The sequence below is a fragment of the Microplitis mediator genome, chromosome 8 (genome assembly GCF_029852145.1).
Source record: "Microplitis mediator isolate UGA2020A chromosome 8, iyMicMedi2.1, whole genome shotgun sequence".
NCBI classification, from domain to species: Eukaryota; Metazoa; Arthropoda; class Insecta; order Hymenoptera; family Braconidae; genus Microplitis; species Microplitis mediator.
In genome coordinates this window covers 20,241,535-20,255,057 of record NC_079976.1, presented here as the reverse complement: position 1 = coordinate 20,255,057, position 13,523 = coordinate 20,241,535, and the positions used below count along the sequence as shown (strand labels likewise).

The 13,523-nt window shown below is 34.1% G+C and overlaps 1 protein-coding gene across 1 annotated transcript; it reads left to right on the top strand.

The window, feature by feature from the left end:
• Positions 1-1,136: 1,136 nt before the first annotated feature.
• On the top strand, positions 1,137-2,045 carry LOC130673915 (uncharacterized). The gene has a single exon (XM_057479130.1). It carries the CDS (start codon positions 1,137-1,139, stop codon positions 2,043-2,045), a length of 909 nt encoding a protein of 302 aa, XP_057335113.1.
• Positions 2,046-13,523: the final 11,478 nt, after the last annotated feature.

Genomic DNA, 13,523 nt, shown 5'->3' with positions numbered 1-13,523 from the left:
TGGCTCAGAGCAGACGTCAACAGTCGAGCTTCAACCAAAAGGTCCCGAACAAATTCCCTCGTTCCAACCGTGTTCCAGTTCAGCAGGGTCCAACTCGTTCATCGACGAGATCTCAGAGCCGTCTGAATCAATTCAACAATCCACCAACCAAGTAGAGGTGAGAATTGCTGGTCGATTAAAATTTTTTGCCCAAGCTTGGTCTTCAATTACTTCGGATAATTTTATATTATCGACTATTTCTGGTTATAAAATTCCTTTTGTATCTATTCCAGCTCAATCCTTCGAACCATCGGAATTTTCAATTTCTGCTGCAGAAGATGGGGCAATGTCTGAAGCAATCAATCATTTGTTAAATATAGGAGCAGTTCGAAAATGTAAATATTGTTACGGGCAGTTTGTTTCGAGTATCTTTCTGGTGCCTAAGAGTAATGGGAAAATGCGCTTAATATTAAATCTTAAAAAGCTTAATACTTTTATTGATCTAAAACATTTTAAGTTGGAAGATATTTGAACAGTTTTGAAGCTGATGATGAAAGGACACTTCATGGCCAGTATTGATCAGCAAGACGCGTATTTAACTATTCCAATTCATGAAAATTATTGTAAATTTTTACGATTTCGGTGGAAAGGGCAATTGTATGAGTATGTGTGTTTACCTTTCGGTTTGTGCACAGGGCCTTGGTTATTTACTAAGATTACAAAACCCATTATCAATTATTTGAGAAGTTTGGGATGGGTATCAGTTGTACATCTAGACGATTGGTGGTTAACTGCTAAGACAATGGAAGATTGTAAAGAAAATGTTTCTGTCACTAGAAAATTGTTAGAATCGTTAGGATTTGTTATCAATGTTGACAAAAGTGATCTATGTCCATTAACTACTTGTCAATTCCTAGGATTTGTTTTAGATTCTAGTGCAATGACTTTAGAATTAACTCAAAAAAAGAGAGAACATATTTTAGAATTAGTTAAGAAATTCAAAACAATTGATACCTGTGTAATTAGAGATTTCCTGTTTTGTAGGTAATATTATAGCAGCTTGCCCAGCTGTTAATAATGGCTGGTTTCATTCCAAGTTATTTGAACGTCAAAGGTATTTAGCGTAACTTTATTCTCACGACAATTATGACTCAAATATGCGACTAGATCAATCCTTGAGGACAGAGTTTGAATGGTGGGAAGAGAATATTTTAACTGCTAAAAATCCAATTCGTCAATATGAATATAAGATAACAATTTTTTCTGATGCTTCATTAACGGGCTGGGGAGCTTCGTGTAATGATAAAGTCGTTTTTGGTCAGTGGGATTCGAGGGAAAGTTCCTTTCATATTAATTGTTTGGAGTTAATTGCAGCATTTAATGGTTTAAAAGCTTTTGCTTCTCATTTATCAAATTGCGAGATTCTATTAAAAATTGACAACTCAACAGCTATCGCGTACATCAATAGAATGGGTGGAATTAAATATCAAAATTTGAATAATGTTACTCGCGATATATGGTCCTGGTGTGAGCAACGAAACCTTTGGTTATTTGCGACATATATTCCATCAATAGAAAATGTAATAGCTGATTCAGCATCTAGAATTAATAATATTGATACGGAGTGGGAATTGGCTCCTTGGGCTTTTAGACAAATTTATAATCTATTTGGTCAGCCGCAAATAGATTTACTTGCATCTGTAAATAATAAGAAATGTGTCGATTATTGTTCCTGGCACAGGGATCCCGAAGCTTTTTGTATAGATGCTTTTACTATTAAGTGGGACACTTTTTATATTTATGCGTTCCCACCTTTTTCCTTGATTTTAAAAACTCTTAGAAAAATTCAAGTAGACCAAGCTTGCGGTATTGTAGTGGTACCAGAATGGTTTACTCAACCCTGGTACCCTCTTTGGTTGTCTTTATTGATACAACCCCCCATTATTTTTAAACCATCTGATAATTTACTACTTGATCCCTGTAGGAGGCTACAGCATCCACTAGCCGGCAAGCTGACCCTAATGGCAGGGAGATTATCAGGCAAGCTTTCGAAAAACGTGGGATAAAAAAAGACGTTATTAATTTATTAATGAACTCAATCACTCTTTTTACTCAGAAACAATTTGAGAAGCCTATTTTAGAATGGACAAAATTTTGTAACAAAAATAATTATGATATTTTCAAACCAAATGAATTATGGGTAATGGAGTGGTTAGGAGTAAAATTTGAGCAGGGTGCTTCGTATAGCTCATTAAATACTTGTCGATCAGCTGTGTCTTTTTTATGTGGGGAATATATCGGTAAAAGTCCGATGATTTGTCGTTTGCTTAGGGGGATTTATAAGTTGAGACCTTCCAAGCCTAGGTATGACCGCATTTATAGTTTAGATTCAGTTTTGGATAAATTAGAGGAAATGTATCCCTTGAGTAGTCTGAATTTACAACAATTAAGTACTAAATTAGTTATTATTTTATCTTTAATTACCGCTCAACGAAAGTAAACCCTGAGTGTAATTAAAAGAAGTAATATTAAAAGAACAAACAAAGGTTTTGAAATAGAAATTTCGGACTCTATCAAAACATCTAGGCCTGGAGTGTCTCAACCCCTGTTAATTCTATATAAATTTAATGAAAATCCTAAATTATGTGTTGTTTCTATGTTAGAAGAATATATGAGAGTTACAGAAACATTAATGACAACCATGATTCTCTTTTTGTTACCATCAAAAAACCTCACAAAGTTCCTTCTAGGGACACTTTAAGTCGCTGGATTAGAGCCTTCTTAGTTGAGTGTGGCATTAGTTCTAGATTTACACCTCATAGTCTTAGACATGCGTCTACTTCTTCAGCAAAGGCTAAGGGTGTAGATATAATTGTAATTAAAAATTTAGCTGGTTGGTCTAAGAAATCTAATGTTTTCAATACTTTCTATAATAGACCTATTATTAAAAATAATAATGATTTTGCGAAAGCAGTTTTATCTTAAGTTTAAAATAATTTAAATAATGCAAAAGATTGTTTGTTTAAAAATTGTTACAATATTAATTAATTAATTAATAAAAATGTTTTGTTCTTTATTCTAACAATGAATTTTTGATTTCAGGAATTGTTTAGTACTTCACTCTAAACATCCTACATAGTATGATCTTTTCGAACAAAATATGAGATATAATTACGTGATCATAATTATGTCGATTAATTTTGTTCGAAAAGATCAGTTCCCAACCCTTTGATAAAAATAATTAAATAAATTAATTTGTGGCAATAGGCCCACCCGTGATCTCTTCAAATAATTGGTGACGCTGAACTCAATGAATAAATATGTATCGTAGCAACGGTGGTGAGTTCCTTTTTAATTATATATAATCTGAAGTTGGTGATAAAGTTGGCGTACATAAACGGTACTACATAGTATGATCTTTTCGAACAAAATTAATCGACATAATTATGATCGAGCGAGCTCGCTCGATCACGTAATTTTTTGTCAATTTTCAGGCAAATTTCTAAATTAATTTTTTATTCTTAATTTGACTTGGAAATTGTAAAGTATTCGTTTACCGTAAAATTTTAAACAATTTTTCCTATAAATTTGCTATCCGTCTGAAATAATAAAAACGAACGTTACCGACTTTTTTTTCTAGTTAAAAGTTACCTCTAAATTAAGCAAAAGTTAACCGCAAATTTTTTTTCAACTTTTACTGTCGAATTATCGACCAATTCGGGCAGCAGATTTCAGGCAATTTTAATGTCAAATTACGTTCAATTTCAAGCTGAAGTGGCTATTAGGGGCGTTGCGGTCTCATTAAAAACTCAACAGAAGTTTGCAGATATTTGCCGTAGAAATGAACAAATATTTTTTCAGCAATTTCCGAAAGAGCACGCAAAAATTACTCAGTCAGAAACTTATCCAAAACTTGACGTCCAATTGAGTTTAAACGTTTACTTCGGAAATTTGACGAACTATTGCAGCTGCCAGGATTGTGACAAGCATGTTTATGAAAATGACCTTTATAGTTAGTTATAACGTTGTTAACAACAATACTTATTCTAACCTGTGATTTTACATTCAATAATATATTTATTATATTCGTAAGAATTAAATGGTAAATATTTAAAATTCTCATTGCAATTATTATTCGTGTGAATAATATATATTCCCTATTACTAACTATTGATAGTTATTGATTTGGAATAATAATTACAATTATTATTCATGTGAATAATCTATATAATATATATGTTATACCCTATTAATGACTTTTAATCGTTATTAATTTGGGGTAATACAATCCTCTGAAAAAATTTGCAACTAAGTTGCAATTTTTGATTTAAATATTATTTTTTTTTTATTATAAGGAGTTTGATAAATCAAAAAAAAATTTCAAACTTATTGTGTAATAAAATTGTGTGATCAAATTTGTCAGCTGTGTGTCACACTTAAAAATAGTCTGCTGTGCGACTAAAAATAAATTGTCCGCCGTGTGACATTAAGAAAGTCTGCTGTGCGACTGAAAATAAATTGTCTGCAGTGCGACATTAAAAAATAGTCTGCTGTGCGACTGAAAATAAATTGTCCGCAGTGCGACACTGAAAAATAGTCTACTATGGGACTCAAAAATAGTGTATTTATTTGAAATTATATTTTTATGATAATTAAATTTTCAAAGATATGAAATTTTATTTCCACATTTTATTAATCTAAAGTAATTTAATTCATTTAAGAAAATATTGTTTTTTATTTTCAGTATGAATCATTTTCTAAGCAATTATTGTAAATTTTAATAATAATAAATTGATACTTATCATCCACAAAAAAGTTTTATTTATTATCTTTACTTTGAGCCTAATTATTTTTCTAACTACCTGTCACAAAACATGGAAGCACTAAATCAACTAGATTTTTCTACTATAGTTACGAATGGATTACTAGAAGATCATATTGATTATTTTGCATTCCTTCTTCATAAACAATTTGGGTATACATTTTTAGAAAGTTGGTATGTTCAACATCCAGAATTGATTAATAAATTAGATCCTAACAAAGCTCATATTCATATATTGCATAGCCGTGATACGGCGTATGATTACAATGCAAATGATGAATATGGTACTAATCATTGGGTTTGCTGCTATTATGATACAAAAAAAATTTATATTTTTGATTCACTGAAAAAAAATCTTCTTCACAATAATCATAAAATTGTTTTAGAAAGATTTTACCCCAAATTTATATTTAGTGATAGTAAAATTGAATTTCCTGATGTACAAGCTCAGCCAAATAATTATGATTGTGGTGCTTATTCCATAGCATTCGTTACGTCTTTAGCTTTGGGCGAGTGTACCCAACTCACATTGCCTCATGTTCGCAAGAAGTGCTGTATTTGGTGGACGCGCACCGATCAAAAACTTCATTCATCGCTGTCTCACCTGCGCGCGCTCGCGGGGAGTCAGATCTCAACAGCTCATGGGTCAACCTCTATCTCATCGTGTCTCACCATCTCTCGTCTTCGAGAACACTGGAGTCGATTACATTGGTCCACTGTCTCTGAAGTTCTATCAAAGCCGCGGTACCAGATGTGACAAGGGCTGGATCGCTGTCTTTGTGTGTCTCTCAACATCAGCCGTTCATTTGGAGGTTGTCAATGACTACTGCAGTGAAGGCTTTGTCGAGGCATTCCGCCGTTTCACTAGTCGACGGGGAATTTGCCGCACACTTCGAAGTAATTGTGGGACAAACTTCAAGGGTTGTGATTTCATTCACAAGCAACTTCTCACCGATGCTCTCAAAGGGTCGGGATAGTTTTGCCGAAAAACTAGGGGAATAAAATGATGCTAAGAGCTATAGTAAAAAAGAGCTGACGGCGAAAAGAAAAATCACATAAGGCAGAGCTACATAAATGATGATGAAGAAGATAATAAGCATTTCTGTAAAAAAACAAATGATAATAAAAAATTCAAATTCCAAGTTCAGAAAAAAAATAATAGATGGCCAGAACAGAACGAAAAACGATATTAAACAAGGGAAGATTGAAAAAGCGTAAAAATAAGAATTTTAAATTAAAATAAAGATGTACTGGACGTGTGCGTAACTCGTTAGCCCGTTTGTCCAAAACGGATAAAAATTCTGTATTATAATAGTTTCTTATGAACAAAAGTAACCTATCTAGGCTAATGAATAAATAAGCACAACTTTGGAATTTCTAAGAGATTATTATTTATCATTTTCTAACTTCCCGCTAAGAAAATCGACGATTTTCGGAAAATTGGGAAGTTATTGTTTTCACCCCGATTTGCAAAAATCGAAATTTCATCAGATTTCGACGTTTTGAAGTCCTAGGAAGCTATTCTGACTATTTTCAGAATAATGTCTAAGTGGCTGTATGTATGTATGTGTGTGTGTGTGTGTGTGTATGTATGTGTGTGACCGGTCTATAACTATTTAACTAATGAACCGATTTGGATGGTTAAGGCGGCAATCGAAAGAGCTTGTTGGCCATCAACTTTTCTGAGAATTCCAGATCATCTGATCAAGTAGACTCGATAGTATTGGTGATTTACGAAAAAAAAAATTTGTTTTTTAGTTTTTCATTGATTTCTCAGAAACGACTTATACGATCAACTTTAAAATCTAATCAGCTCTGGAACTCGATAAAACGCGTCGATTGCCGCCTTAGATATCTCAATCAGAGTATTCGTTCGAGAGTTATATATAGGGAAAGAAAAGGTAAAAAAGGGTTTTTTGCGAATATCTTCGAAACAACTGAACCAAACAATTTCAAAATGTTATCAGCTCTAGAATCAGAACTCAATAAAATACACTGATTGCCGCCTCAACCATCAAAATCGGTCTATTCGTCCCTGAGATATCGTGGGAGAAAGAAGTGCTAAAATCGGTTTTTTTCGAAAGCAATGGCACACAAAAGTATTTTCGAAAGTGTATCCACAGCAATGTTTTCGAGCTCGACGAGCTCCAAAACAGCGGGAAGTTTTGGGGCTGGCCCGCAGGGTCAACCAATAGACAGATTTTTAACTTCCCGCTGAGAAAATTGAAGATTTTCAAAAAATTCGGGAAGTGATTGGTTTCACCCCGATTTTCAAAAACCGGGTTTTCATCATACGTCGACATTTGAAAGTAATAGGATGCTATTCTGACATTGTCAGAGCGATGTCTGTATGTATGTATGTATGTATGTGTGTGTGTGTGTGCATGTGTGTGTGTGTGTGTGTGTGTGTGTGTGTGTGTGTGTGTGTGTGTGTGTGTGTGTGTGTATGTGTGTGTGTATGTGTGTGTGTGTGTGTGAATGTAAACCTCTCATATCTTTGTGATGAATGAACCGATTTAGATGGCTCTTGCGGCATTCGAACGATATTTTTTAGACTTTAATTTTCAAAAAAACTTTAGACCATTTAGTCAAATAGACTCTGAGATACTTAACAAATACGGAAAAAAAAAAAATTTTTTTTTTTTTCGTTTTTTAGGATATTTTAAAAACTGTCGAATCGATCAATTCCAAAATCTAATCAGCTCTAGAACTCGTCAAAAGCTTTCAATTGCCACCAAGAACGTCTAAATTAAATAATCCGTTCAGAAGATATCGTCAACGAAAGAAATAGTAGAAAATGGTTTTTTGCAAATATCGTCGAAACGACTAAACCAATTATTCCTAATATTTTATCAGCTCTAGACCTTAATAAAACTCGCCGATTGCTACTTCAACTGTCTTAATCGGATAATCCGTTCAAGAGATATCGTCGACGAAAGAATGAAAAAAAATCGTTTTTTTTTGTTTTTCGTACACATTTCGGAAACTATGAAATCGATCAATTCAAAAATTTAATCAGCTCTAGGACTTGATAAAAGCTTTCGATTGCCACCTCAACTGTTTCAATCGGATAATCCGTTCGAGTGATATCATCGACGAAAGAATGGAAAACAATCTTTTCTTTTCGTTGTTCGTGAATATTTCGGAAACTATCGAATCAATCAATAAAAAAATCTAATCAGCTCCAGAACTCGATAAAATCGTTCAATTGCTGCCAAGAACGTCACAATCAGATAATCCGTTCGAGAGGATATCGTCAACGGAATAATAAATGTTAAATCAATATCTGCTGTTTTCATTGAATAACGTAATAATTACTGAACGAAATTACTTAAAACTAATATATTCTTCTTTATATAAGTCAGGGGAAGTGATTGCCTAAAAATCGTCATGTTCGCTCGTATCAGGATTTACTTACACGATATAGATACAACGTATCACGTAAATACTTATTTTTGAGCTAATTATTGAACATAATTGTGAACAAATATAAAAAATGCTCATTAATTTATTATTTTAGATTCTAAATTTTTAAACTTTAACATACAACGTGTCCCAGTTGAGCTTGAAAAGCTCATAAATAAGGAAAACAAAGGTATCTTCGCACTCGAAGAGCTCGAAAATGTATTCACAACAATGTTTTAGAGATCAAGGAGCTCGACAACAGCGGGAAGTTTTGGGGCTGGCCCGCAGGGTCAACCGATAGACAGATTTTTTTTTTTGGTGTGGTACAATCGGACAACGTTATAAGACTATTTTCCTGTCTTATGTGTAAACCAGGTATTGCAATACTTTCAACGCGATATTAATAGACGTATAACAAGGTCCTACTGAATGAAATCGTGCGTACTATTCTCACCCGTCGGTCTAAAACGGGTGTGACGCTAAACTGTTGACATACTTCATCGAAAAAAAATCCCTCGATCTCAGCTGATGAATAAATACATGCAACTGCACCACTGCTCAAATAATTTTTGGATTTCTTTTTGGTGGAGTAAAGTCTTACGTACTTTTCTCACCCGTTTGCCCAGAACGGGTGCAAAGCTGGACTTTTCACCAATTCTTGGGAATAATATCCACCTATCTCAGCTTACTGTCTGAAAACACTTTATATATTACAGTGGTCAGAAAAAACATTTTCGCTTTTAATTTTAAGTGCTATTGTCTTAAGGGGGGGGGGGGGGTTCAAAGGCGAAAAAAAAGCATATTTTTTTTTATTTTTTCCCAGCGAGATGAGTAATATAATTTCATTAAACTTAATCACATATTATTGTACACCTTTCAAAGAATATCAGAAAAAATTTTCAACGAAAAGTATTGATTAATAAGCCGGTGACGTTGAATCTCCGGAGGCACCTCGAAAAAAAGTCGTTTTGCGGTGAACATCATAACTCGTTACCGGATCATCGGAAAAAAAAAATTGATATGCATTTTAAAGTTGATGTATTTCTCGAGGTAACAACGAAGAGTTTTTTTTTTTTTTTCGATTTTTTGCAGCACTTGGAAGTAAAAAACGTGATTTTAGCTACAGAAATCGGTTAATTTGTTAGTAATAAATAGAAAAAAATGAAAAACAACAAAAAACTCTTCGTGGTTACCTTTTAATTGTTGTGAAGAAGTAACGTTCAAATTTTCGAAAAGATCGGTTCAGTACATTTTGAGTAATGATGTTCACGGACTTTAAAAGTAACGTTTTCGAAAAAAACCATTTAAAGTTGTTTATTCGTGACAATTTTGAATAATCTATCAATAAAAGAATATGAAATTTTATACTTATATTGAGTCATCAGTTTACATCCTTTGAAAGACACACAGCCGGAGAAAAGGATTCGGAAGAAAAAAAAAATTGCAGCTGATTTCTACTAGTGGTATGTAGGGGCAGGTCGGGCAGGTATAAAAATCAGGTATCACGGCCGGTCATTTGAAACGCTGTAACTCCGTTAGTTTTTCTCGGATTGATTTAAGATTTAAACACTAAATTCTCGACACATTGTTCATTCAGAAAAAAAATTTAAAAAAAATAATTTTAAAACCCTACCCCCCCCCCCCTCCTTAAAAGCTTTTCTTAAGTATAAAAAAAATTCAATCCAAAGCACAGCTTGATATCTCAATTCTTCCAGAAGCTCAATAAATTTATATTTTTTTTACGTTTTTATCCGGTAAATCTAATATAGATATGTTATGTCCAAATAATTTTTTTTATTTGAATAATAATCAAAACTAATTATTTCTGAACTCCTATTTGCAAAGCGCGCGAAAACGCAGCGTCAGCTTTTCCACCTTTTATGTGGCAAAGAAAAGTGGGAAGAGAACTGCAATAAGTTTAACGAATAAACAATAAACTATCGTCACTTTCTACCAATGACGATAATTATAAATTCCCCTTTAAATCACCAAACAAAGTTTATAAAAAGCCTGAGCACCCATACTTCAGGGCTAGTCGGTTCTTAAAACTTACGGTCCGCAAAGATTCGAACGTCGAAATTTCGTGTACTCTTATTGCAGGAATCCGTCATAGGCGTTGAAAAGTCAATAAAAGGATTTTTAATGATTTTCAACTTAAACCCTATTGCAGGAATCCGCATCTGCGTTGAAAAGTCAATAGGGTACTTCTTAAATAATCTAGACTAATTCTTATTGCAGGAATCCGCATCTGCGTTAAAAAGTCAATAAGAAATAGCCAAAGATTGCTAAATTCTATTAACCTTACTGCACGAATCCACCCTAGGCGTTGAAAAGTCAGTAAGGGATTTAAACTTTTTATTAAAAATCCTCAAATATTGATCTAAGATTCGATCTGACGCAACTGTAGTAATCGTTCGTCTAGTACAATATTTGTCGGATTTTAAAATCCATCCCGTTCGATCGAATCGGTGACACAAATTCACGTGAATTTGTGAGTCCATCTCGAGCCGAGTTTTGCGCTTAAAACCACTTTTCGGGTGTGTAAAAGGACGCATTAAATATAAATCAAAATCTTATAAAAATATCTGTTAAGGATAAATAATCCTATAATATAATGTTACGTTCCCGCAATATTTTATTGATTAAATGAATTAATTATTTTTATTAAATTAATTTTTTTGCAATGTAACGGAAATCGGTTACGATAAGAGAGTCGCCGTGGCTCACGGGTAATCAAAACAGATGACGATGCATGAGACTCGGGCCACGACGATTCTCTCACAGGGATCCTGAGATGCGGCGTCAACTATTTGTCAGATCTTTTGCTTTATTATATTTTTATAACGACAAAATAGTCAGTCCTTCGAGAGAGCTCATAGAGCTCGATCCTCTGCTCTCTATACAGTTAATAAACATAATTCATACTAAATTAATCGAACCTTATTTTGGGGTGCCAATTGGCACCCCAATATCTTCACTTACACCATGACCTGCCGATTTTCCTACCATTCACCTGTTATAATAAATAATATCGAGTTGGAAACGGCATCGAAAATATTTAAATCGGAAATGGAATTAAAAAGTGATAATCAATAAAATGATAGACGACCAAGGCCCACCGGGGGTCTATTGACACCCTAACGAGGCCAAGCCTGGATGAAATTTAATATTTAAAAATGATTTTTATTTTTTAATTAATCTTGGGGTAATTCCCAAAACGTAACAATAAATTAAATATAAAATTGTGAAATACTAGAGTGAACAAGTGACGTTCAGTAAAAACGTTGTAATTTAAAATACTTAATAAAAGATAAAGTTCATCACTCAAGCCTTTCGATTTTCATTCGAAAGTAGTGCACAAGATATCATCCTACCAACCCTACAGGAAGGCCGAGTGAGCTGTTTAGTTCTGGAGGGATAATAGCTGCCACACTAGAAGAATTGACATCGAAAGATAGGTGACAAGCTATTATTCATAAAATATTTTTGGCTTGAACAAGAGTACCAGTCTCTTCGAAGACGATTGGGTTCTTAATTCTCGAAAAGATCCACTAAAAATAATAAATTACAGAAAGATAAGTTCTTCCTCGTATTCTTTATTGTTGTCCGCACCCTCCAACCCGCTTGTCCAAAAATTACTATCGCTACCAAAGGGAGAAATCCCGAATAAAAAATTAAAAATTAAGCGGCGGACATAACATAAAGAACACTGGTGGCAGCGGTGGGATTTTCGAAATTAAAAATCCTTCTTTTTGAGCCACAGGTATCATTTTGCTACCAATTTTGAGATTAAAGGTAGATTTTGTGGTAATTTTCCTATTTTTTAAATTCTGAAAAAATTCTAAATTTTAAGGTTCGTGGCATTTTTGTAAAGTGCCACGCCCTGTCTTCGTGGACTTGCCACATCTTGGCAGGTAGCAACTCCACGTATTGCGGACTCAGCATTTCCAGGAATCCGCTACGGCGTCGAGTAATCAATAAGAAATGGTCAAAGATCTTGAATTTCACTAACCTTACTGCAGGAATCCGCCCTAGGCGTAGAATAATCAGTAAGGCATTTAAAACTAAAATCTTTTGTATCCAATTATTGCAGGAATCCGCTTCGGCGTCGAATAATCAGTAATTGAATTCTTATTATTATGAAAAATCCTCAAATATTGATCTAAAAATTCGATCTGACGCAACCGTATTAATCGTGCGTCTAGTACAATATTTGTCGGATTTTAAAAACCATCCGGTACGATCTAATCAGTGACGCAAATCACGTGAATTTGCGATTCCATTTCGTGCCAAGTTAATTTGCGCATAAAACCACTTTCCGGGTGTGTAAAAGGACGCATTAAATATAAATAAAATCTTAATAAAATATCTGTTAAAGATAAAAAATCCTACAATATAAATTAAATATAAAGTTGTGAAAACTAGAGTGAATAAGTGAAGTTTAGTTAAAAACGTTGTAATTTGAACCATCAAAACAAAGACAAAGTTCATCACTCCAACCTTGCGGTTTTCATTCAAGAGTCGTACATAAGGTATTATCCTATAACCCAGCCGCGCCCATTCAACCCAAATCCTAGGAGGAAGGTCAAGCGAGCTGCAACGTTCTGGAGGGGTAAAATCTGCCGTACTAGAATAAGTTACATCGAAAGGTAGGTGAAAGAACTATTTTTCTATCCTTCATAAAATACTTTTGGCTTAAACAAGAGCACCAGTCTCTTCGAAGACGTTTGGGTTCTTAATTCTCGAAAAGATCCACTGTAAATAATAAATTATAGGAAGATAATTTCTTCCTCGTATTCTTTATTGTTGTCCGCACCTTCCAACCCGCTTGTCCAAAATTACTGTCGCTACCAAAGAGAGAAATCCCGGATAAATAATTAAAAATTAAGCTGCGGACATAACATACAGAACACTGGTGGCAGCGGTGGGATTTTCGAAATTAAAAATCCTTCTTTTTGAGCCACAGGTATCATTTTTCTACCAATTTTGAGATTAAAGGTAGATTTGTGGTAATTTTCCTATTTTCAAAATTCTAAACATTTCAAAATTATATTTTCGTGGCATTTTTGAAAGTTCCACACCCTGTCTTCGTGGACTTGCCACACCTTAACGGTTAGCAACTCCACGTATTGCGAACTCAGCGTTTTCTGCCCCTCAATCGAGTTGCGAAACACCTGAGTTCACAGTCCGCGACTTCGCGATCAAACCGCAGAGTCAGCGAAAAGTCAAACATCGACTTTATCGTGCCACCGTTGAGCTGCTGAAAGTAACTCTTTCTCTCTCTTTCTGATTTCGAGTGGATCTTCCGCCGCCATTT